We start from the raw sequence: 24,829 nt of genomic DNA, 5'->3' as shown, positions 1-24,829 counted from the left end.
AAAAAATGAAACAAAAAGAAAAGGGCTCAAATAAATTGGTTAGTCTCTAAGGTGCCACTAGTACTCCTTTTCTTTTTGCGAATACAGACTAACACGGCTGCTACTCTGAAAAATATGAAAATGTCTTAATTTTCAGCAAAAAAAGTTTGGTATTTTTTATCACTTTTTTGATCACTTAATTATGCAGAACACCCAACAAAGTTAAGAGTTTGACCCAGAAAGAGGCTTTTGGTAGAGATGGGCTTGGGCAGCTTTGCTTTGGCAAAAGATCATGATATTTTGCTTTGCAAATGAAAAAAGCTGAACTTGACCCTAGTTTTGTTTTGGGATACCAGGCCAGTACATAATATTGTACCCCAGGGGTTCTCAAACTTCATTGAACCACGACCTGCTTCTGACAACAAAAATTATGACATGACCCCTGGAGGCAGGACCAAAGCCTGAGCCTGCCTGATCCCTGCCAGCCCAGATGGGGCGGGAGGGGGTGAGGGGCAAAGCCAAAGCCCCACTGCCCCAGGGGAGGAAGGCAAAGCTGAAGCCCAAGGGCTTCAGCCCCAGACAGAGGGCCTGTAATCTCAGCCCTATTGCCCAAGGATGAAGCCCTTGAGCTTTGGCTTCGGCCCCTGGCCCAGCAAGTCTAAGACATCCCTGGCGACCCCATTAAAATGGGGTCGCGACCCACTTTGGGGTCCCAACCCACAGTTTGAGAACCGCTGTTCTACCCATTCCAAAATTCCCCTGCTTATTTGTTATGGTGTCAGACAAAAATAATATTTTCCTCTTCCTCTTAAAACTGCTATTAGGACCATAAGGGGAATAAAATAAAAAGAATTCCAGACTTGGAATTTCTGCTCTGAATAAAGTATAATAGCAGCTGTTTACCAGCCTTCAGCATTGCCAAAATACACGGTGAGGTACACAGTTACGGAGACCTCAGTACTGTCAAAATTCATATAAGCTAGTGATTAGCTAGCCCCCAGGAGACCCAAACACACACAGGACTGTACAATAAAATCATCTGCAAGCATTGTCAAAATTCACATAGGAACAGGCAGTAAATCATCCCCCGATACAGCCAAAATATATAGTGGAGCGTGCAAAAAAGTCCCCCCTCCCGAGGCAAAATACAGCAGGAGCCCAGCAAGACAATCTCTAGCATTGCCAACCTACATATAAGAGCATGGAGTAAACCAGATGCTCCCATTACCAATCCACACAAATGGGCAGTAGGAGCATGTGGAAGACCAGCCCCCAGCATTAGCAAAAATGCATTTTTGCTTCTTTTGGGTGGGCTGCCTGCCTGCATGATCTTATAGATTAAAAAACAGGGTCAACCAGCTCCAATACAACAAGAATACAGGCAAATTCGACTGGGTGTTGTTCAGGATGGGATCTGGTGAGCGTAGGCTAGATAAGCATCCAAAAGCTCAGATGGACCTGCAGCCCATACAATCCAAACCCTTCCTTCATAAGAGGCACAAGATCATCCCGAAACTCCTGCCTCGTGTATTTTGGGAGAAGGCCTGGTGGCCTGCTATGTTCCTTTGGTATCTTCCGGGAATGGATGAGAAACATCCAGTAACTCTGCCATTTTCTTTAGGAAGACCAGTTTAAAGTATTGGTCTCACTAAAGAAAAATAAATAATTACATTGAATCTGCATAGAATTTATACAAGATGGGACAGATTCTGAACCCAGTTACTTGAATCTGGTCTATAGTGTCTAGAAAAAGCAAAGGTGTCATTATGAAGTGCTGGTGCATCAGGTGTTTTTTGCTCAGTGTTCACACAGTCTTTAATTCTTCTGCAAAGAGTTCTCAACTTTGAGACTAGGGAGATGAGATTATGAATCAGTAGTCTGCGATTACTATTCTAAATTGCTTAAATGGTTTTCTTTTGATGAGAAGATCAGAACATTTTGATTTAGTCAGGCCTTCCATTTAATCTGGAGCCGTAACTATTCAGTAGATTATAACAATCATATTCAGTAGCTCCTAATGAAAGGCAATTTTTATTGAGAAACTCTCTGTAGGACTGGTGAGAAATTTTCCATCAAAGTTTTTTTTTCCACAACCAGAAAATGCAAGTTCCACAAGAACAGAAATTTCCGTGATAAAATTTTGATTTTTGCCAGAATTTTAGTTGTCTGTCAGGAAATTTGGTTTGTTCAGCTGAATCAAAATGTTGTGTATGGGCCCATTTGATATTATTCTGGGTCCACCTAAGGTGGTGTATTGTCTTATAGGAACTGAAGTTTGAGAGCCTTATGTCCTCATTCTCCTCCTTGGGCTGGGCGCCCTGGCAGGGTTACAGCTCCCATGATACACCACAGTTGTCTCCTATGGCTTTACTGCCATGGTGCTTTATGAGAAATGTGGTCCAGCCAGGAAACCTAACTCATAAATGAAAATGGGGGCACGAGAGCCACCGAATTATAACTCCTGTGAGTTACTGATGGATATACGGTAGTTCCATGTTGAACTGAGTTGAAATAAGACATTTCAGCTCAATTGGACAAACTGAAATAAAATATTTCTGTTTGAGGATATAGAAATATTTAATTTTAAGCAAACCAAATTATTTCTCTATTTCTGAATCAGAATTTTAGGGGACTTTCCGTTCCATAAAAAACAAATATTAAAATGTTTCCTGTGGAATGAAAATTCTAGTTTTCAATCAGCTCTAGCTATCAGTTGTTGTAGAAGCTGTGATCAAAGGGCCAGTAGAAGTATAAGGGGCCTACCATAATCAAACATTGGCCCTGCCCCCTGACCTGCTAGGCCCTGCCCACCTGTCACCCTAAGACCTGCCCCCCTGAGGTATTACTTCCGAGAGCAAGACAGACACATGGCTGGCTCCAGTCATGATTGATGATTGATTTGATTGATGGTAGTCCACTTATACTACTGCCAGTTCCTCGGTATAAATCAGTTTAAATCTACTGAAGTTAACGCTATGCTGATTTAAACGAGCTGATGATCTGGCCGTACATGCTTTCTCTGTATTCAGCCGTTGCTTGTCCCCTCTCTTAGTGTGGCATTGTAAGGAGGTATATATGGAATCTGTACTTACCTTTCGTCACATCTAATCAGAATCACACTATCTGTGCCAATTCCCAAGGCTGCAGCTCCCTTCTTCACAGAAAAGTGACTCTGAAAAAGCATATTTGTTGTTTTGTATTATTTCTAATTATTTTTATCTAATTCAATGCAAAGAAAACCCTGCACTCTTGGAGTGTCCTTGAAAAACTAACCATAGGAGCAATCCTTTTATTCATGTAGTTTTTCAGAAACTCATCTCTGTAAATTTCACATCAGTACTCCCTCAGCATTTGGAGCAAAATTAATAATTCTAAACTGATTTTACTCAAAATATTAACAATACTGTAGCTGATTTCAGAGCCAAATTCTGCCCTGGATGCCAGCTCACAACTTGCACTGACTTCAATGAGAGTTGCCTCTGTGCATTCCTCACTGAATTTGACTTACTGTATTTAGTCCCTTGGCTAAATGGAAGGTCAGTTCATTTAATATGTGGCATCCCAAGTAAAGTGCTTCTGTTATGTGACCACTGGCCAGATAATATCATAAGCCCAAAGAAAGACCTATAACCGAGGATAGGCAAATATATGGTGCCTGATTCTGATTTCATGACAGTGTAAATTAGTTGTAACTGCACTAGAGTAAATTGAGTTACAGAAGTGTAAGATCAAAATCAGGAATGTTATTCTCACTGCGTAGGATAAAAGTGGAAGTTATATGTTAGGAAAATAGTTCAATCTAATTTCCCTCATGAGTCAGCACTTGACTCCTGAATAAATGCTTGTTTGTAATTTGGGATTACAGTTTAAGGAATTCAATCACATTTAATATAATCATTATATCAAACTGTACAGCTGAGAAACTGGTTTTGATTAACCTAAAACTGATTAATGAATCTGTCTGAAGTCTTACAGTTTTAACTACAGATCATTAAACTTCTCAAAAAAGAGTAAATACAACTTTCCTAGGGGAAATCCTCCACTGAATTCATGATTAGACGAATTAGTTATGAATCTGTTTGCCACTTGGTGTAACATTAACACTTGAATATTGATGGCAGTTATGTGCCTATATAACATCATGTAATCATAAGTCCCTAACACTGACTAATCAAGCAGAAGGAACATATTTGTATAGTGTACAGCAGCATTAGTGTAGGGCAAAGCATAGAAACAAGATACACTAGACTTCATCATGAAGTCACAGATGTTAGAGAAGGAAAAGACACTAGAGCGTGCAGTCCATCCCCCACCCCCCCCCCCGACCCTCACAGGATTGCGTGTGTCCAGGGACAGACTCCAAAAGAGCATTAATCACTAGTACTGCACAAAGCAATTGCTTGACCTCAGGTGTACTGCATACAATAGAGTGCCATACAGAAGGATTTGAGTACATTGGGAAAACAGGGAGGTGATGAGAAAATTGTTTACTATGACACCCCATGCAAAGCACTTAAGCACACATACATGCTTAAGTGTTTTGCCAAACTGAGGACGAAACTGACTTAATTTAGAGGAGACAGCGGTAGGAAGGGACCCAGAGGTAATAGTTAGTAATGTCATGAAAGCAGGACTGCAGTGCCTGATTGCAGCAAGAAGTGGGGTGTTAGAATATAAGTCAGGGGAGAAATAACTCTGCCACTATGTAAAATTATCTAATGTCATTTCTCTAATTACAGCAGGAGCAGAAGTGACTATATGTAAGGTTGCACAATGGTTTCCATTTTAAACTCTTGTTTTTCAGTCACTAAGAACTTTACCATTTCAGCTGAAGTTTTTTGTGCTTAGTTTCTGACCAAAGGTAATTTAAAAAAAAAAAAAATTGAGCACAAGTGTTGTGCCCTTTTTGAGAACACATTTAAAAAATTCTTGAGACTATTAACATATTCAGTAACAAACAGTTTGAAATCTGCTCTCATTTAGGAGAAATGCCTTTTCTGGAGAAAAGAAGTTTTGATTTGTCCAAGTTATGAATCTTTGAAGATTACATGTTGGGCATGTGCAATATATGTAGCAGGGCTTTTATCTTGATAAGCTTGTGATGTGAAAATTGGGGAGTCACTCTCTGCATGTATGTGGGACTAACAGGTGGGTAAAGAAAAAAATAATGAAAACGTGTGCTCAGGGCATAAAATTTTCCATTTTGAAAAATAAATTGTTTTCTGAATTTTAGGGCTGAACTGTGCATTCTAAACATTCTCTTAACATAGCTATTTATGGAACAATGTATGCATATGTTATATTAGGTGATCTAGTAAACTAATGAAAAAGTGCTGATTTTATTAAATAATTGATTTTTGAAACCCTTAATTTTTTTTCTTAAAGTTACATGAATAATTATATGAGTAGTGTCTTATCAGAGTCACATAATTGGCAGGATTACAACAGGGATTTTCTCTTATAGGATAAATAATTTGTTTTCCTTCACTTATCAGACTCCTGAAATCAACAGGCTTTTATTAATTAGTTTGTTCTCTCTCCTCTGTCAAATGTAAGAAATTGACTCATTGGATTATACAATTGGGTAGAAAGAAGGCTTTCCTTTCCTGAAGACAATTCTAAGCAGAACAGAGATGTGTTTATTGCAAATATTTGTAAAGGATTTTATGAAAAAGATGCTGATAATACTGTGATAGAGACTAACCCACTAGGCACTGCACTCGAAATGCAATCCTGCAGACCGTCATAGTTAGTCATAACAAAATCACTTTTGAACCAACAAGTACTGAAGTTACAGATGGAGTATGAAAGCAGTTCTCTAGGATGCCTTGTGTCCTTGCGCCTCAACACATCAATGCCACTCTTTGGTCAGACACGGCATTGCACAGATTCTGCTCAGACAGGCAGGGCAATCAGCCTGCCCTTCTTGTCTCAATCTCTATAGTCCTATTCCGGGGACAGGGATGTTAATTTCTGTCCCACTGGAGTGTACAGACATCCCCTATGTTTGGTAGGGATTATCTGGTCCTTGTCCTCCAGGAACCTAGAACCCCCTTTGGCTCTTATATCTCTGTTAAGAGGTAGGTAGGGGGACCCAGGCCCACCCACTCCTCTTGGTTCCAGCTCAGGGCTCTTAACCCAGGCAGGCAGAATCAGTTCTCATCAATTCTCCTGCTGTACCCTGAGCTCCTTCCTACCTCCCTCAGTTCTGTAGGCTTCTGCAGCCTGTGGCTCAGGTCATCCCTTCTTTGGGTTGTTGTCACTCTGGGGCCGCGTCTCACTAGCTTGCTGGCAGAACCTCCTTTCTCTGGACTGCTGGCTCCTCTGGCAGCTGCCCCACTCCTCTGCTTCTCAGCTCTTTTATTCTCCCAGCTGTGGTGAGGCTGCCACACAGAACTAGCTGGCAGTTCCTGCATTAATTCCTCGGTTGCCAGTCCACCTGGGGTCTACAGCCCATGGCAGGCCTATATTCCTAATGATGTAATAATATTTCTTGGTTAAACTGATCGCTGAAACTTCCCCTGTGGTATGTGACTGCAATATACCAGCACTGTACACTGGTCAGCTATGCCAAAATCATGTATTAAGTTTTCCAGTCCTGCAATCTGTGCTCTAGGTCCCCAGTTCAGTAAATCATCCCTATTCAGCAAACCACTAATCATGTTCTTAAAGTTAAACATCTGTATAACTCTTATTGACTTTAATGGGACTGAAGTACATGCTTGAAGTTTAGCACATGCTTAAGTGCTTTGATGAATAGGAATGGATTTAAGCATGTTCTTACAAGTTTGGCTGAATTGGAGCCCAGGGACGAGGCATGTAAATGCTGACTTCAGTGGGAGTTGAAGGTGCTCAGTACTTCCCAAAGGCACTCAGCATCTTCCAGGATCAGGCCCCAAGTGTTCTAAAAATAGATGTTTGCATGTAATGCAACTCTATACACTGGCATGGTCTGGCTTGTCAAAACCACAGCTGAACTGAGGTACTCAAGTCCTGCATGTTCTTTCCCACAGTTCTGTTGTCTCTTTCGTGAAAGGGTAAATGGTGTTCAATCCAACAAACATACGACAGTTCTGCTCGGCATTGTACCCCTCTCTGTCACAATTCTGCACTCTTTTTCATGCAATCCTTAATGTGCATGTTAAGAAACACACCCGAATGTTTTTCGCTAAGGTAAGTAAAGGGTGAGCTTTATTCCTGCAGATTCATGGACCCACTCTTGATTTAGGGCTGGATTGTGGGTTCTTCAGGCACGGCTTCACAAGAGTGGAAGGGTGATCAACGAGCTGCTTTCCATCCCTTGTGCAACTACACAAGCGCACCCATAGCAGGTTCGCAGAAGCCCCTTGGAAGCAGGGAGGAGGTGATACCCTGGCTGACCAGAGGAAGCAGTTTCCTCCTTCTGCCCATGTGGCAGGAGCAGCACCAGGAAGGCTTGTTTTCACTGAGGCAGTCTCCCCAGCACCTCTCTTGAGGCAATGTCATCATGTGCACTCCAGCCATCGAGCCCTGTGAAAATGCAGCTGTGACTCCACTAAGAGGCTATTGACATCATGAACCTTAGAACAAAATCCTGAGCGCAGGAAGACTCTGTTGATCTTTAGACAGATTAGAGGGGAACTGTAAGAGTGTCAAAATACTGATAGTTCATTAACTGTTCCCTAAAGCCAGCAATTATGTTACCAATTTAAGAAAATCATTGATTTCATCCAGCCAGTTATTTACCTACACGTTACATGTGTGTTATGTGAAAAGACACCTATATGTTATATGGTATAATATATCAGTTATATAGAAAAGGGCTAAAGAACTGAAGACATGGCATTAAATGTAATTCATTGGCTTTAAAGTCAATGGCATTACAGAAAGGATGAAACTGGCTCATTGTTCTACACTGGGTAAAATGGAATTGCTCCTGTAACTCTTCTATCTAGTAGAAAATAAAATCTTTCAGAATGCCATAAAAGAGGAAACATTGACTTGTGTGGATTACCACTAGGAAGAAAATTAAGACCATATGCTCAAAAGCAACCACTGGAATATAGCCAAGCCTAGCTGTCCCTTTTTCAAGGCATTGGTAGGCTGACAGCCCTGGTGAAACTGAACCTAGAAAAGTGCATGCAGCTCTGGGCATCTCACTTGTCTGAAAGTTGCTTACAAATTGACGGGACTGCAGAGCAGGGATAAACAGTGGGGGGGGGGGGATCAGTCTAGAGGTTTATGCACAAAAATGCAACTGCAATTAACACTTCTGAATCCTCATTTGTATATGCAGCTGCTCAACTTGTATATACAAATATGAGCGCACAATTGTTGTTTCATTCTTGTTGGTCTACTAGTGTTTGAAGAAACTGTTTTGGATGCTCTAATTAGAAGTGATGGGATGAAATTGAGCAAAGAGAAAGCGAGTCAGAGTATTAGGAAAACTTTCCTAACAGTGAAGACTACTGATCTACAAACTAATCTCCCTAGGGAAGAGGTAGAAGCTTGGTCACTTGGGTAAATTAAAACTAAACTGGACAAAGCACTCAAGAATATAGTGGACAGATCAGTTTGGGGGAACAGTCCTGTTTTGACACGGGTGAACAAGATAACCAAAAGGTTAAACATATTTAGCTGGCGGGGGCCGAGAGGAGTTGGTGAGAAATTAAGTCCCATTATGTTAGCATTGGGTTAGAGTGTTGCTGGGTTCTGTGTGGCAATGAAGGGAAGAGGAAGTGAGCCCCACCCCTATCCCTGTGGCTATCCAGATCTTGGATTCTGTCATGGGCTGGGGAGAGCAGGGGCTGAATGCCTATACACCCCTCTGAGAAAATATGAGTTAGGAAGGTGGTGAAGAGAGATTGGAAGTAGGCACAGCCATGCTCCTTACATGCTGGGCAGTGGAGCTGGACATGAGGTGAGGGAGTGTGCTGTATCCGGTAATGGGCTGACAAAGCACACTGCCTTCCAGAAAGTGTATGGAGGGCAACAAAGATAACCCTGAAGAATTGAGGTTACAAGGAAAAACTGAGGAAGCTGAAGTTATTTATCACAGGTGACATTCTTTGAGATAGCCTAGCAAGGGATTCCAGATGTATGAGATACTTATGTTTTATGCCAGCAAGGGATTACAGTTGAGTGAAGAAGGGTTCAAGAGAAACCTAGATTTGTTTTTTGAAAGGGAAGTGTTTTAAATGTAATGCTGAAAAGCAGGAAGGGTAGAGTACTGTTAACGCCAACTTATTAAGGTAGATTATTACCCAACATAAAATGGACATGTTAAGCTAGGAGATTCTTTCCTCTTTCTGAAATTTCTTAGGGTGTTTGGAATAACTTTGTTTGTCTCCATCATCTTTTGTGCCCCTTTTTTTTTATATTGAACTTTGTAGTGTGGGAAGCACAATACAAATTTATTACAGGGCCGTTAATGAGAGAATCAGGCCTTTCCAAAAAATGAAGAATTGAAATCATTCTGCTAATTAGATTTAAAGGTTCATTAACAATTTCGGTGACACTGAAATATATGGTGACTTATTCTTATCTTACATGATCCCTGCTGTAATATATAGATGATTATGACATTCAATCTTCTGCATATTTTATGGCTTAATAAATCATCATCTCCTAATTAGGGATGTCTGAAACTGAAGAAGAAAAAAACCTTATAATGGTCTGATCCCCAATGCCCATGTCTATTCTGGTCAGGGGGAAATTCATAAATAAGCTTTGTGAAGGGAATTAACTGGGTGGGGAATTAACTCCCAAACTCTGGGCAGGCTGAACAGTCTATCAGATAGAAGAGTGTCAGTTGACCCTCTAAGACAAAAGAAAAGGAGTACTAGTGGCACCTTAGAGGCACCTCTGTGATCTCTATGTAGAGACTCTGGGACATGGCTCCTGTGTAAGTGTGGAGTCTCGTCCCCTACAATTTCTCCACATTAGCCTATTTAATGGAGACACCCTCCATGGCACAAAGGGTACGAAGAAGCTTCCCTCTGCAGTTCCACCCAGGGTTTAAATGGTGTGGAGGGCCTTATGTGGACTCTCTGCACCAGAGTGACTCACTGTAAATGTCTAATAGCAAAAGGTAGCATTTATTGCAATTCTGTATCGAAATGGAATCCTCCCAGGGTATGTGCATGCTGGTTATAGTCACATAAATGTTCTAAACACACTGAAGTAAGATATGTGTCTTTGTGTGGTGTTATATTTGCTGCTGCTAGAAGGTTAGCAGGTATTTTGTTAATGTTAGGGGAGGATAAGTTATCATAATTCTGCCTCTGCCTGACATGCAAATATTTCTACCTTTTATATTTCAAATAATGTATCTGCACACAGCCTTCCTCATGCAACGAAGTCCAAGGCCAACACCTGGTTTTCTTTGGTTTATTTGTGGAATGCTCCAAGGAGAAATTGTACAGGTCTGAAAATGAAACCAAGCAATCAAAGCTGGAGCTTTTGGCAGGAAGGCCCCAATCCTGCAATCTGATCTGAGTATGAGTGGACTCCTATGTCCATATGGAGCCCGTTTACTTCAGTTGGACTCTGTGCTGGTATACGATGTAAATCCATTGATTTAAATGGAGTTATTCCTCAATCAAGCCCACCAATTTTTTGAATCCTTATGTATGAGGTAATCAAAAAAGAAACGGCAATCAGAGAGTTAAAATTGATCTTAATTTCTATGTTGGGAACAAAGCTGCTTTTCTCTAGATGTTGGAAAACACAACCTCTGCCCGCTTCCTCTGCATGATTAGAGGAATAAGTACTCTGCCATGCATTTAGTGGAGAAACTATCCCGGTTAGGAATAACTTCATACTGTATGGCACCAAATGAAAACCCTAGTTTCCAGTATCCTCAAATCTCTCCCTAAAAACACCATCATGTACGTGTTACCTCTGGGAGCCTTATCTCCTAGGGAGAGCTGGCTGAAGAACAATAATTCCATTTCATCACAGTATTTGAGATTTGGAAATTTGTTTTCATTACACTGGAACAAAACCAAAACTTTTAGAATGTTTTTGTGAAACAAAATTGTATCAAAATGTCCATTTTTGGATCAAAAAGGTTGATTCCTCCCTCTCTGGAAGTGACCATTTTGCACCCCAGAAACTTTCTGGCAAAAGCTTTGTCAGAATTGCTAGGATGCTGCCAAGTGTTTCAGCTTTGACAAAGCATCATTTTTCAGCCAAAAAAGCATCGAGGAGAAAATGTTTTGAACAGCTCCACCCCTATGGTTTTCATTACAGTGCCAACTTTGGTCCTCATTACAATTAATGGATGTAATCAGACCTATAATCCCCTGCGCTGCTCCCAAGCATGTGACAGGAAATTCTGTGACTCTTACAAACCTACAAATTTGACTATTGGAGCATGAGGTGACCTCTGCCCCCATGCAGAAGTGCTGGTGGGTGGCGGAGGAAGGGAAGGAGATTGTCCGCCACTAAAATCAGCAGATCTACATGGATCTGAAGGATGTGCAGAAGCCAGGGATATTCTGGAGGCCCTGTGCCTCCACACTGGCTCCCAGCCTCCCGCTGACTCCTTCCGGGCCCCTGGGCCATGTTGCCAGTCATTACTCTAGCTGCCATTTTTCCTTGAGTCCTTCGTGGGCAGAGTGGAATGGGGCAACGGGTAAGTTGACACTTAGCACTATCTTACCCTCCAAACTCCTGCAGGCTTGGAGGAGAGGAGATGATGCGGAGGCAGTACTCTTCTTCTGTCACCCATGCCCAGACATGGCTGCTTTTTATCCCTGGAACCCTAGGAGGAGACCCTATAGCCCTTAATTAATCTCAAGCCCACAGATTAAGTGAAAGCCTTTTAGGGCCTAAACTTGCAGTCCTTGAGGATCCCTAAGGTTTTGGGGTTTGCAAGAAATGCAGGCTCAGACCCTAGGCCATGCATTCCTCCGTGAGCTGACTCAGCAAATAATCTAGCTGGATTTCATACCCTTCTTAAATCTGAGTTTGCATTATGTGGAACAAAGAAGGATATTTACTTACATACTCTTAAATCATTGTAATGGCTGAGAGCCTGGGACTGATCTCACTTTATATTAGTGTAATTCCACTGAAATCAATGGAACAAACGTGGTGTGAAGCCAATGTGAATGAGCTTAGAACAATCCACAGGTGTTTATCTTTAGCGTCTCTTTTCTTTATCCTTCTACTATTTGGTTGAATAAGGGGAAATACCATTAACTTGGTTTTTTTCACTGTAACTTTTTATTTTTGTATTTAGAGCCCAGTGATTTTCAGATCAAAAGTTTTGCATTTAAACACGTGTAACTGAAAAAGGAATCTGGCCCAAAGTTACAGTATAAGGTGCAACTGCGAGGCTATATGGACAAATACGGGCAAAATACTGTTCTCATTTTGCATCATATACGTAACAATTTGCTTTGGAGTGTGCACAAATATACACCTGGGACCAGATCTACAGGACCAGGCATTTGATGTCAACTTCAGCTTAGCGGGGAGGCGGTGGGAACAACACACACCTGATCCTGAGGTGACAGTCCAGTCCCAAGAAGCAATTTATAGAAACCATAGGGCTGCTCTAAGTTGTGCCAAATGCCAAGGTCCCCAGGGGATTGTTCTGACACATGGGAATTGATGCACCACAAAGGTGTTTGGGGCATCCCCACTTTCCTTGGCCTATGCAATGCTCCCTACAGTACGTAAGCAAACACCTTAGCTAAACACTTAAAGCAGTGTTCAGTCTGCTTTTCATTGCCAGAACAGCACAAAGCAGACATAATGGAACCAAGGAAGTGGCTCTAAGTCTTGGACTTTCATTGGGTTTGCAAAGTTATATAAAAATGGAATATAATGGGTGACATCCAGGATTTTTACCTATGAAGGATCCATTTACAAGGTCTCCTCTCTCTTACACCAGACTCAAACCAGCATCATTGACTTGAAGGGAGTTACTCCACATCTAGTGCAAATGAGATCAGCATTTGGCTCTAGAAAGCTGTGCCAGTAAATATATAACATTAAATTTAACCCTGGTGTAAGCAAGTGCATCTTAATAGAGCTATACCAGGGCTGAATTTGACCCATAAAGTTGTAGGTTAGCTATAGCAGTGTCCTAAATGGTGGGATGGAATAGAAGTGATGCAGAGTCAAAAGTATGTCATAATATTGTACAGAATACAAAGGGTCTTCTAACTGAAGCATACACTAGATGGCTGAATATTCATTGGCTCAAGGGGCCAAACTGTGATTTCAGTGTAAACCTGGAGTAACTCCATTAATGTAACAATGGAGGTATTCCAAATTTATGTTGGTGAAAATGAGAACTGACTCCGACTGCTTGTGCTGATATTATTGTCTTGGATTTGCTCCTGTTGGATTTTTACTTTTCCAGACACACCATCTTTATTCACCTAAAGATATACAGCAATTTTATACCTGGGTTTACTATTCCATCATAAACACAAATAGATGGGCAGAGTGTGTGGAATGCTTGCCCTGTAGCAACACTGCTTGATAATGGCATGTTGCTGAATCAAAAAGAAGTTAACATCAGGTTGAATTGTATTACATGGACAAGGTGGCCAGTTGGGTGTGCTAACTGACATCCAAAAATTCCCGTGTCTGTTCTGATTCTGAACAACACTTCTATTCTAAATAGGATTATGCCGCTGGGACTATGACATTTCTGGAACCGTTTCTATTATACTTTAAAATAAATAAATAAAGCACCCAAACCTGCAAGTTTTGTGTAATGAACTAAGGGTTAGAGGACTCAAATAACTCAGTTTCATCAAGCAATATCCTAAAAGGCATACTACTGGATATTTTGTGGGAAACTATAGTTCACAGGGTATAGTTTGATCCCTGGAAACTGGGATTCTGCATTGTTATCTGTGGTTTTGCAGCTGTTTTGTGGAAGGGGCAATAACTGTAATTTAAGACCATTTAATAAATATAACTATCGGCTCTCAGGGATTATATTACATACTGTGGCCTTAACAACACACTTGACTTTGGAATACATTTTAGTCACTTTAAGTAGCAATATTCCTGCCCCTTAGCATGAAAACTCAATGATGTTAAGACTCATTTCATTATTTTGAGACTGATAGTAAGATTTGATTCATTGTTTACTGTTCCAGTTCTATGAAATATTGTTAGATTACATAGTGACCAGAGGGAATTATTATTTTAAACAATCTTGTTTGTAAGAATTTGCTGGGTTCCTGGTTTTCTATTGGCCTTTTTGGATAGTCATTATTATTTTATGGATTATTTTTCTCTCTGATTGCTGTGGGGCCAAATTCTTAGCCCAGCTGCTCTGCTGTATGGAGCCTGCAGGACCATCTAGTCTCTGCAGACGTGGGAGCAAACACAGATCCTGAAAGAGACCTTCCCTGCAGACATCCATGTAGCAGCTTTGAGGCCACTTAACCCTTCATCCTTCCCAATGGTGGACACCCCAACTTTGACTGTTCACATTGCCACATATGGCACTGATGTCTTTGAGGATGAGGCCTGGGGAGCCACTGAGCATGTGCAGTGCCCCTGCTGATGCCCTTGCAGGCAAAGGTTCCTCCTTGGCTTAAAGCAGTCACCTGGAGGGAAATTTAGAGGGGGAGCATGACCTGTCTTCTCTTTCCACCCTCTTCCCCTACATGGGGAGGTTAATACAGTGCTAAAGCCAAGAAAATTCCACCATGGGGAGAGACAGGAGTGGGAAACTCACTACTTCTCCCACACACGGGGCGTTTTTTTCCCCTCACCCATCCTATGTGTGAAGCCACCTCCCCTCATCCTAGCACTGGTCAGCTCAGTGCACAGCCAGTTTATGCAAGTGCCTAGGGCATATGCATCCCTTATTGCCAAAGAAGCTGGACTCAGGGTTTGGTTCATGCTGATAAATCAATGGTAAACTCAGCCTACCCCCCATGTTCAGCAGCAAGCATAGATCTGATATTTATTCTACTGCATGGATGGCATTTAAATATCACTGTCTTCATGTACGTTATCACATTGTTATTAAATTACAGTAGGAACAGTGTCAGCTACTGATGTTTGGATTTACAGAGACTTGCTATTTCTGTTAGAGCAATATAAACAGAGAAATCACTGCCAGAGTGTTATAGAGCCTGATTCTGAGCTCAGTCACACTGGATTTCACAGTAAAATTTACACTGATATAAGTGAAAGCCAGAAAGACACAGTGATTTATAGATCTTGCTTTAGAATATCATACATTTCAATATCAAGCATTCAGTATATCCCTTCATGTAACAAGAAGCCACCCCTTTTTATTACCAGTGAGAGTATAACAGAAATGAAGCCAGGTAGCTACAAATCCCTTGCTAGGGTATTCTTTCTGTCCTGGTTTAATTAAGAAAAGAAGTTTAACAAACTGGATAAAATAGAAACACATACATGCTCTGAGGTGAGGGCAACCAGCCTGGGAATAGCTGCCATTCCTTTCTCTTTGACTTCTGGGAACATCTTGAAACGTGCAATCAACATAGCATACATGTTAGATATGGCACCACCTGGAGTCCACAGTAATACACTGTTATTTTTTCTATGCATTATTAACATCATTTTAATACAAACACTCTTGTTACAGTTTTTCCAACTCAAGTTCATAGGCAAGGGAGCATGAATGGTTCTTGCTCATTGTTCCTCTAATTGGGGGGCATAGACCAAATGGATCTATTAACACCCCTCCCACGCCCCAAGGTAAGGACGCATGTGAAAAGTTAAGCTGGCCAAAATGGGGTCATGGGGTTTCTGCCCTCTCCCCATTCCTGGGTGCCACTTCCCCCCATTCTCCAAACATACCCATCTCTTTCCTAAGAACAGTTGCACATGCTGCTAATTTGTATTCTTATGTGATGCTCTGACCCCATATGTGAGAAGGCAAAGGGTCTCTTTCAACATGTATCAGAGTAACAGCCGTGTTAGTCTGTATTCGCAAAAAGAAAAAAGAAAAGGAGTACTTGTGGCACCTTAGAGACTAACCAGTTTATTTGAGCATGAGCTTTCGTGAGCTACAGCTCACTTCATCGGATGAAGTGAGCTGTAGCTCACGAAAGCTCATGCTCAAATAAACTGGTTAGTCTCTAAGGTGCCACAAGTACTCCTTTTCTTTTTTCAACATGTAAACCATCACAGGGAAAGTTGCCAAGTGGCACATAAGAGAGACATACTCTCTGCCCTCAAAGACTCCAGCATCTGTCCCAAATCCAGTGTCCTGGATATACCACCAGGTCAAAGCATTAGGGCAACCAGAAAAAGAAGAAAAGAAAAGAACATCAGTCCAACAATTGCTTTTTTTATTTTAAAATCTATTCCCAACCCTGCCCTCTGAAAGGATTTTTTTTCCACAGTGGGGTTGGGGGATGGGGAGGGATTAAATTTCTCTAACAATATTCCATCAAAATTATTTTCATACATTGATTAAAAATATCAGTTTCAAGTGTCAGATTGATACACTTTGTCTAGAGCTGAACTATGTTTTGATCTACATAATTCAGTTGCTAATGCTTAGATTAAACAATTTAGACACAAGAAACACAGTAAAAGGGTGCTCTTCGGTTTCTTTTCTTTTTAAAAGCTCGGTAAAATGGACCTGTAGTTCAGCAAGATATATATATATAGCCTGGATATAGCCTAACAACCCATTGTTACTATGGGATATAATGCACCCCGGCTGCAGGTTTTACAATAGTTCTGTATCTGCTTAATTGTTATGTTTTAGGTTTAAAAATGGTGGGGCAGATTGTAAGCAAGTGTAAATCAGGGTAACTCCATTGACTTCAATGGAGTTACATCACATTACACCAGCTGGGGCTTTGTCTGGTAAATTTCACATTGTTTTGGCTTTTTCTTTTTGTTACAGTGAACAAGGAGTTATGTATACTATTCCACTGTACGCCAAGAATTGTGCTTGTATCTCCCTTTCTAACTGGTACTCTAGTTCAGGGTTTTTCTTTAAATTAAGACTAATCTTCAGTCTTTATAAGACGTGAATTTCATTCTGATCTCACTTGCACTGGTGTAAATTAAGATTAGCTCCACTGAAGTCAATGGAGTTGCACCGGTATCAAACTGGTGTGAGAGCAGAAGCAGGCTTGTAAATGATTTATTCTTTACAACCCATTGTGAGGTATGTAGGTATTTTAATGCTCATTGTTACAAACAAAGAAATTGAAGCAGGGAGGTTAAGGCCAAATTTACATGCCTAAAGTATTCAGTTGCCTAACTGTAGAATTATATGCCTAAATTAAGGCAGCTGAGTCTTAGAAATTTGGTCTAAATAACTTGTCTAAGGCAACAAATGGAATTAGTGTCAACAGCAAGTTTAGAATGTAGGAGTTCCTACATCAACGGACTGTTTCTATCACTCCCTTTATTGTTTAGCCATTTAGAATTACATTTATTAATGGGCCTCAGCCTAGGCTCTCATTTTTGCAGACACATTTTTATGCCCATAATTAATTGTGGGTGCCAAAGACACCTGCAAAAGTACAGCTCAAAATCAGGTCTGTATATGGTCAATTGCAGAGAATGGATAGAGTTAGAGACTTTTCTTCACAGCAGTGAGAGCTTTATATAAAAACTATTCTTTCATTTGGAGATGCAGGGATTAGAACTAAAAGGGGATGGTACAGTACCCTGACGTAGAGAAAAAGACAAAGATGGTTTTGACTATTGCCGAAACAAGCAGATCTGGCACAGTAACTACTGCTTCTTAAGAAGTGTGAATTACAGTATAAACAAGTAATCTGCTCTGATCAGAAATCATATATGAATGATACAAGACTACATTCCAGATGACCAGTGTGTATATGTGCATTCCATAAAACCAGGGATTGTGGAGCCCCTACCCACAACTCCTCCTTTTCCCCTGAAGCTAGTTTCTCCTCTGCACAGGGAAGGAAGATTCCTATTTTGGACATAGGAGGACTATACATAGGGGTGCTGCCTTGTTTTTGTGGCTAAACGGCATATTTCCAGAATTTGACCCATTTGGTGAAATCCTGGCCCCACTGAAATCAATGGCAACACTTCCACTGACTTCAGTGGGGCCAGGATTTCTCCAGTTGGGTGTATGTTTTGTGGGTCACTCCACCTCATATAACCACCTACCAGACTTCATAACTGAAACAGGCCCTCTACCTAAATGTGCTACTCTTTTAATCTAGCAATAAGGATATGCCTAATTACCATCCACATCGATATTGCCTTGTCCATTGGCTTGTACTGTCCAAGCAGTATTGCTATTAATCCTCTTTTCTGTACTAGGCTTCTTTACACTCCAACAGGGCTGCTCCATCATGTAGTTTGAACAATTAAAGAAAGTCTTTAGACTCTATAAAGTTGTTTTATTAGTTGTGATTAAAAGCTTGGTGGGAAATGGTTTTCCTACCCCACAAGAATTTTCGAGATTTCAAAATTTTTTCCATCCTGAATCATGGGGAAAAAAAAAGTGAAATCTTAAAACATTTTGAGACCAGATCATCAGAAAAAAAATTAGATCAGGTCCACTGAAATTTTTCTTTTCAGTTTTGACCTTTTACATTTAAAAATTTTTTTTGATGTAAATTAACAAAAATTTTAAAACAAAACATAGTTTCACACTGAAAAATGAAACTTTTTGTTTTGAAAGTGTTGAAGTGTCTTGTTTTGACAATTACAAAACTTTTTTTCCAATTATTTCTCAAATCAGGAAATTCATCAATACTGATCCTTTCCCACAGGCAGTTTTGGTTTTGACTACTCAATGTTTTCTGATGCAAAAATATTTCATCAGAAAATTCCTGGCCAGCTCTAATTGTGAATGCAAACACTGTACACACAGCCTCAATAACTCCCTAACCAGAGACAGCATTTTTCTTCGTGCCACCTCCTGATTAGTAGTGCTGTGCAGAGAAAAATTAGCTAAAAGGCAAACACAACCATACAGTATATCTCAGGTGTAGAAGAAGGGATTGTATGCAAAGCAGAAACAATGAGCACCCCACAAATGAAACCTAGAGTAGCAGAATACAGCTAGTTAGTAGGACATACTGTTAACTAGTATGGCACCATGACATGGTGAAATCCTCTGACCTAGAGGAAGCTTTTAGAGGCAATGAGACAAATTCAGATGTGATATAAACAATGGTGTAAGTTGCACATTGAGTGTAAAGTTGGTCAGAAAATAGACGTGAGTGGGTTTAAGTGGTACCTGGTTGCAGATTCCCTTTGCTTCATCTTATCTTTGCTTGTCTTAGAGGAGGCAGCATTGTCTAATGGCCTTCTGTTCTCAACTTTGCGACAGACCTGCTATATGACTTTGGGCAAGTTACTTCACCACTCTGTGCCTCCGTTTCCCCTCTCATTCTTTGTCTGTCTTTTCTATTTAGATTGTAAGATCTTTGGGGCAGGGACTTGTCTCTCACTGTATGTTTGCACAGTGCCTCATACAACAAGGCCATGAGCTTGATTGGAGCCTCCAGGCACTACCATGATACAAACAAAACAATAATACCCTCTTGTTGATTGCTAATCCACCTCATTTGCCACTTGCTGAATGTTACACTTGCTTTGCTAACCCACCGAATGTCAAATCAGTGCAAGCTACACATCTTTAACACTTATACTCATTCTCTGACCACCTTAACATCCAACATGTAAATTACACTACAGTTGATTTGGTCCAGAGTCTTCCATGGGAATTGAACCAACATAGTCCAGGCTGAATTTGACCCATAGTCTACAAATAGCTGTAGAGCCATGTATAATATTGACTTTCAGCAAGGCACAATCCAGTCCTCCCTCCTTATGTCAGGAGAAGGAAAGTGACGATAGTGTAATCAAGGAATTGCTCCTATCGGTACACTATTGCTGATCGCACTGCAGTTTACAGTCTCTCACTTTGCCTACTTAACCCCCTTCTGGTTTTCACATTCTGTATGTGAAGTGCTTTGGCTGTGAGCAGGCACAATAATACCCACGAACAGCAGCAGGTCCTTGTGCATTATGGAACAAAACTCCCCCTGCTTCAGTAGGAATTAGGTCAGATTCATATAGTGCTATTTAAATGCTCATTAATAATAAGTAATATAAATTTCCCGCTCTCACTATGTTTGAAATTCACCCCTGTGCAAAGGACCGGAACAAGGCCCAAGAGCATACTTAAGCCCTCTTGAGTGGCATGTGAGGTGGGCTTTGCACTGGTCCTCTGCACAGGAATGAACTTCACACTCAGTGTACGTGGGGGGGGGCTCAGAAATACCTGTGATGATTAGCTGTGCAGTCTACTCATCGGGTGATAGTCAAAACATCTTCCCCCCCCCCTCCCCCCCGCACCCCGTGAGGCCACTGAACCTTTCTTTCCAGACCAGATTCCTCCCCCAGAGGTCATGCTGTTGTTGTGAAATTGACAAAGGTAATCTATACGGTGCTAAGTCTTTGTCCCTTTTCTGGATAGTTTCTGTAGCTTTGGGAGATAAATACATACGTAATTTTAAATAATAAAGTTTCAGAGTAAAATGGGAAGTGAAGAAGAGTGTAATGCAAAAGATTAAATGGCATGCTGAAAATATGAGACGTCTCAGGGAAATAGTGCTTGGCACTGACAATGATTCCTCTGTAGTTAATCATACTCATTTCTTGACTTATTGATTTGCCTCGAAGAAGCTAGGGCTCTGATCCTGCAAGCACTTGCACACTTGAATAACTACTCACATGAGCAGTCCCATGGAACTCAATAGGACAACTCACCTGTGTAAAATTATTCGTATACATAAGGATTTGCAGGATCTTGGCCAGGCTTTGTATTTACTGATAGGGATGCTACATTTTCCTGCTCACTTAAATTTCTACTGTAATGATGGAGGGCATCAGAGTGTTTCTCTATCTCATTAGTAATACTATATTATTTTATTTTATGTAATCCATAAGGAAGTAGGACCATAGCAGAACTGCAGGGCAAATGTCTCTTCCGATTATGTTTTCCATGTACCACTATTGCTGTTCATAATGCAGCATAATTTGCTTGAAGGGAGTATTCAACAGTGACAGACATTAAAATCCCTAATAATCACATCCCTGAATTTCATAAATATGCAGTACTTTTATCCAACAGAGGACAGCGGTTGTTATTAGTGAGTGACCTCTTGAAACTGTGGATTTTACTGTATTGACTCTTTAGCTAGATTAGTTATGAGGTCTGTCACAGTATAGTCTGAAACACAAAGAAAGCTTGAAATGTCATATACCAGGTGAAAATATCCCATCGCCACAGCCCCCTGGCCAGCCAATCATTTCTCTCATTTTCCTTAGCGTGACATATTCCAAAAGTACAAACACTGGAGCAATTTCATAGGTGAACCTGAAATGTAGTAATGGCCATATTTTATTCTTTTTATTTAAAACATTAATTTACTACTTAAAATATCTACACAATTGTTTCCATTGTCAAACCCTGCATCCATATTATGTATATATACTGTATAAGCATATAGTGCAGAGAACTATATTTTGCAGTATATTTGATTACTTTCTTTCTGCCTTGAAGTTTAACTGTTTACAACCCCACACCTGTGAGGTGCGGAGGACTCTGCTCCCATTGACTTCAGCAGGAGTGGAGCTTGCTCAGCTTCCTGCAGGACAGGGGCTCACATTATTACCATGCCTTCAAGAGCTATTGACCAGAACAAGGCCTTTCACTTCACATGCAAATAAAGTCAATGGGACACAGTGCACAAAGAAAATCATGAGCATACCACACTTTGTAGGCCTGGAGCCTTAGCAATAAACTTTGGGGCTGACCCTGCAGCCCTTCGCCACTTGGCTCGTCCCACTGAAACCAATGGCACTAACCCACCGGAGTCCAGATTGCAAGGTCGGGTTCTTTGGTAAGCAAGTCTATTTATAGAACAACAGCTGTTTGTGTTTCCATTTCACATTTTACTTATTTATGTTTGCAAAATACAAAACTATTTCCCCTTTCATTTGCAGGAATTTTATCAGAGCTGTCATTTTATTTATGTGATTTTTTTTATGGGCGACAACATACAAAACAGTTTTAAAATAACATGCTGGCTGTATTAAAATTTAAAAGGCAGACAAATGATTTTCCTGCTAGTTTCACATAAAAGGCTTTCTTTTACCTACAGCTACAGCAAATACTGCGGAATCTAATTTTAAAATTAGCCTAGATAATGATAGTGGCAAATTCAGCTACTTACATATTAGTATTTGCTGTTGATGTCAGCCAGTCTGCAGCTAATCCAACCATGTCCAATCCAGTTGAAAGTTGATTGAAATATCTAGGATGCCCTGCATAAAATGGAAAAAATGTATCAGAAGTCTGAGGAAGCAGAATGAAATTGCTCAATACTGATTGGTGTATTTATCTCAGGATTTTTACACAATGGACAAGCATCATCAATGTGTGAAACACAACAACAACAGATCTTTTGTAATGGGGAGATTATTTTCCCCTTTCTTATTTCAAAATAAGTAAAACAGGAACAATGAAGTAGAGCTAGGAATTATAAATTCTATCATTTTCTATTGCTCTTGCCATTTGTATTGAAAATTAGCATGATGCTGCTGCACTCAAATAGCTGTTTGCCCCTGCATGTGTGTCACATGTTGTCACTGACTGTGCTTTTGCTTGGGCTACATTTGAAAGGCATGCACAGCACACCATCTGAGGCGCTTGCCACTGCTTATAACAACATCAGTGATGAATGGCTAATGATTATAAAAGACAGGGCAAAATGAGAAAATGGAACACTTTGCTGATTGCTTTGAACATGACTCAGAGGCTGATGATTGTGCAAATATGGCATGGACTGTGGTAATACTGGGCATTTCTTCGCTGTCAGCATACAATTATAAATAACAGAGCTTCCTAGTAATTGTGATTTTAAATAAACCTGACGAAAGGGAACATTGTAGCTATGTCGGAATGATGCATGAAAATATATTCAATGCGCTGAGTAGTCCATTTACAAGATTTCTCTCGCCGACTTCTGGATTTTTCTAACCTCCTGTCAGATATTTTATTTCAAAAATATGCCCAGAGCTATTAAAACTGGGAATACAAATAACTCATTAGAGCTCACTTGACTAGTCATGTCCTGCCCTCCTGTTTAGAGTTACATGGCTTTGCAAACCAGCAAGAATTTTGAAAGATTAACAATTACGTAAATATCATCTCATTCAAAGCAAAGCGTTCCTGCTTAGAAAACACCTGTCCTAACCCAAGGACTGCAGACTGGTACTGACCACATGGGAAACATAAAATACAACAGGGTGATTGAGGAAATGCAAACAAAAAACAAGAGAAATCTTATCTCCTAGTCTCTCGTGGTCTGTTATCAGGCACATACACATGGCTAAAAGAATTGTGCCGAGAATTACCCACATGCCCCCCCAGCTCACAGCACACAAAGGCTGAGTAACTGGGCTTTGTGGCTGGAAGTAAGCGTGAATTGGTAGTTGGAAACAAAATCCAATTCCTCCCATCCCATAATCCAGGGACATAGCAGCACACACCTTTTATGCAAGGATTGCTGACCCTTGGTACATTGGTACAGATTGGTACCATTGGTACAGATCCATGACCCCTTTCTCTGGTCAATCATCAATGCTTCCCTCTATCTTTGCAGCTGGCACAGAGCCTATCCCCCTAATGCTCAGGGGGCTTCGGAACTCCCCATTATGGCTCCAGTCACACAAGGATACCACAGATATTCAGCAATGTGGGAGGACCTTGCTCAGGCTCTCCGCCAACAAGTGAATTCCCGCCTCAGCGAAAATGTGCTGTTCTGTGGTAGCTTTCAACATTAAGGGTCAAATCATGTCCTCCCTCAGGAAAACTCACAGAAAGTCTCGGAAACCCCATGGGGGTCCAGCTGGGAGTCTATGGGGAAATCCTGCAGAATAACAGAGTTCTGGTGCATTTCTGCAGAGACCAGTGTCTCTTGCCAATCCCTATCTCCAGTCTCCCATAGCAGCACAGCTCCCCGAGGAACCATGTGCTCAACCTTTCCCTCGTCCACAGCTGGGCCAAACAACCCCTGCCCTTTGTCGATGTCTGATAGTGTGGAACAGGATGTTCTGTAAGTTGCACTGACAGAACTTATTTAGTTATTTAGTTATTTCACTTATTTAGGGACCTGGGGAAATTCCCACAGGTTATCAGGGGGTGATGCTGCAGAGACAGGATCTTCCAGAGCTCTACCGGGTGCTGGCTCACCCACACTCCCTTCAAAACCACAGAGTCCTGCATGCATACAGCCTTCTCACAGGGATATCCTGGGGGGCAGGGAGAATGATGCGTTCACTCACCATCGCTTCAGCAAAATTTGGGCCCTGCTCTCCACGTATAACAGGAGAGGTGATAAGCTGACTCTAATTATAGACGCTTGGATTTCTCTATTATTGGGACTGCTTAAGGTCCTAGAGAGACTGTAAAGTTCTTTCACCCTGTTGGATGGCTGAAATAAACTCTACCCTCATTTAAACCTGTGGAACCCACATGACCAAAAAGCAGATCTTGCTTGAGGAATTAGGAAAAAGCGGTAGCATAGTGCTCTCCTACCTCAGTGCACGGCTATCAACATTGTTTTGCAACTAACTGAAGGAGGAGGGGACTAAAAGCAATCCAAATCTGGGGTGGGTTCAAGGGGAAACAGGAGAATACCACTGTCTGCTGGATTTATTAATTTAAAAATAGATAATTTGGACATATTTCTCTGTCACCCAACACACTCTACAGACACTAATCAAGCTGCAACGCACACCTGTGAAATAGGGAAGTCCCAGTACTATCCTAATCTTACAGATGGACAAATTGATGTAAGTGATGTGCCCATGGTAACACAGTGAGCCA

At 41.0% G+C, this 24,829-nt stretch overlaps 1 protein-coding gene across 6 annotated transcripts in view; it reads right to left on the bottom strand.

Moving 5' to 3' along the window:
* Positions 1-24,829, bottom strand: part of GAD2 (glutamate decarboxylase 2) — a 55,172-nt gene that overhangs the window by 23,758 nt on the left and 6,585 nt on the right. For 2 of the 6 annotated variants that reach the window (XM_074946106.1, XM_074946107.1), the window contains 4 exons: positions 22,173-22,263; positions 21,201-21,313; positions 15,367-15,482; positions 3,072-3,151 (listed from right to left, as the gene is read on the bottom strand). In XM_074946106.1, coding sequence (XP_074802207.1) covers positions 3,072-3,151; positions 15,367-15,482; positions 21,201-21,313; positions 22,173-22,263 — 400 coding nt within the window. Of the gene's footprint in view, positions 1-3,071; positions 3,152-15,366; positions 15,483-21,200; positions 21,314-22,172; positions 22,264-23,490; positions 23,558-24,829 lie in introns of those variants that run through there. The other 4 variants (XM_074946108.1, XM_074946110.1, XM_074946109.1 and 1 more) reach the window with 3 other exon arrangements.

The sequence above is a fragment of the Natator depressus genome, chromosome 2 (genome assembly GCF_965152275.1).
Source record: "Natator depressus isolate rNatDep1 chromosome 2, rNatDep2.hap1, whole genome shotgun sequence".
NCBI lineage: Eukaryota > Metazoa > Chordata > Testudines > Cheloniidae > Natator > Natator depressus.
The sequence above is the reverse complement of the archived record's forward strand: the minus strand, read 5'-3'. Positions and strand labels throughout refer to the sequence as shown.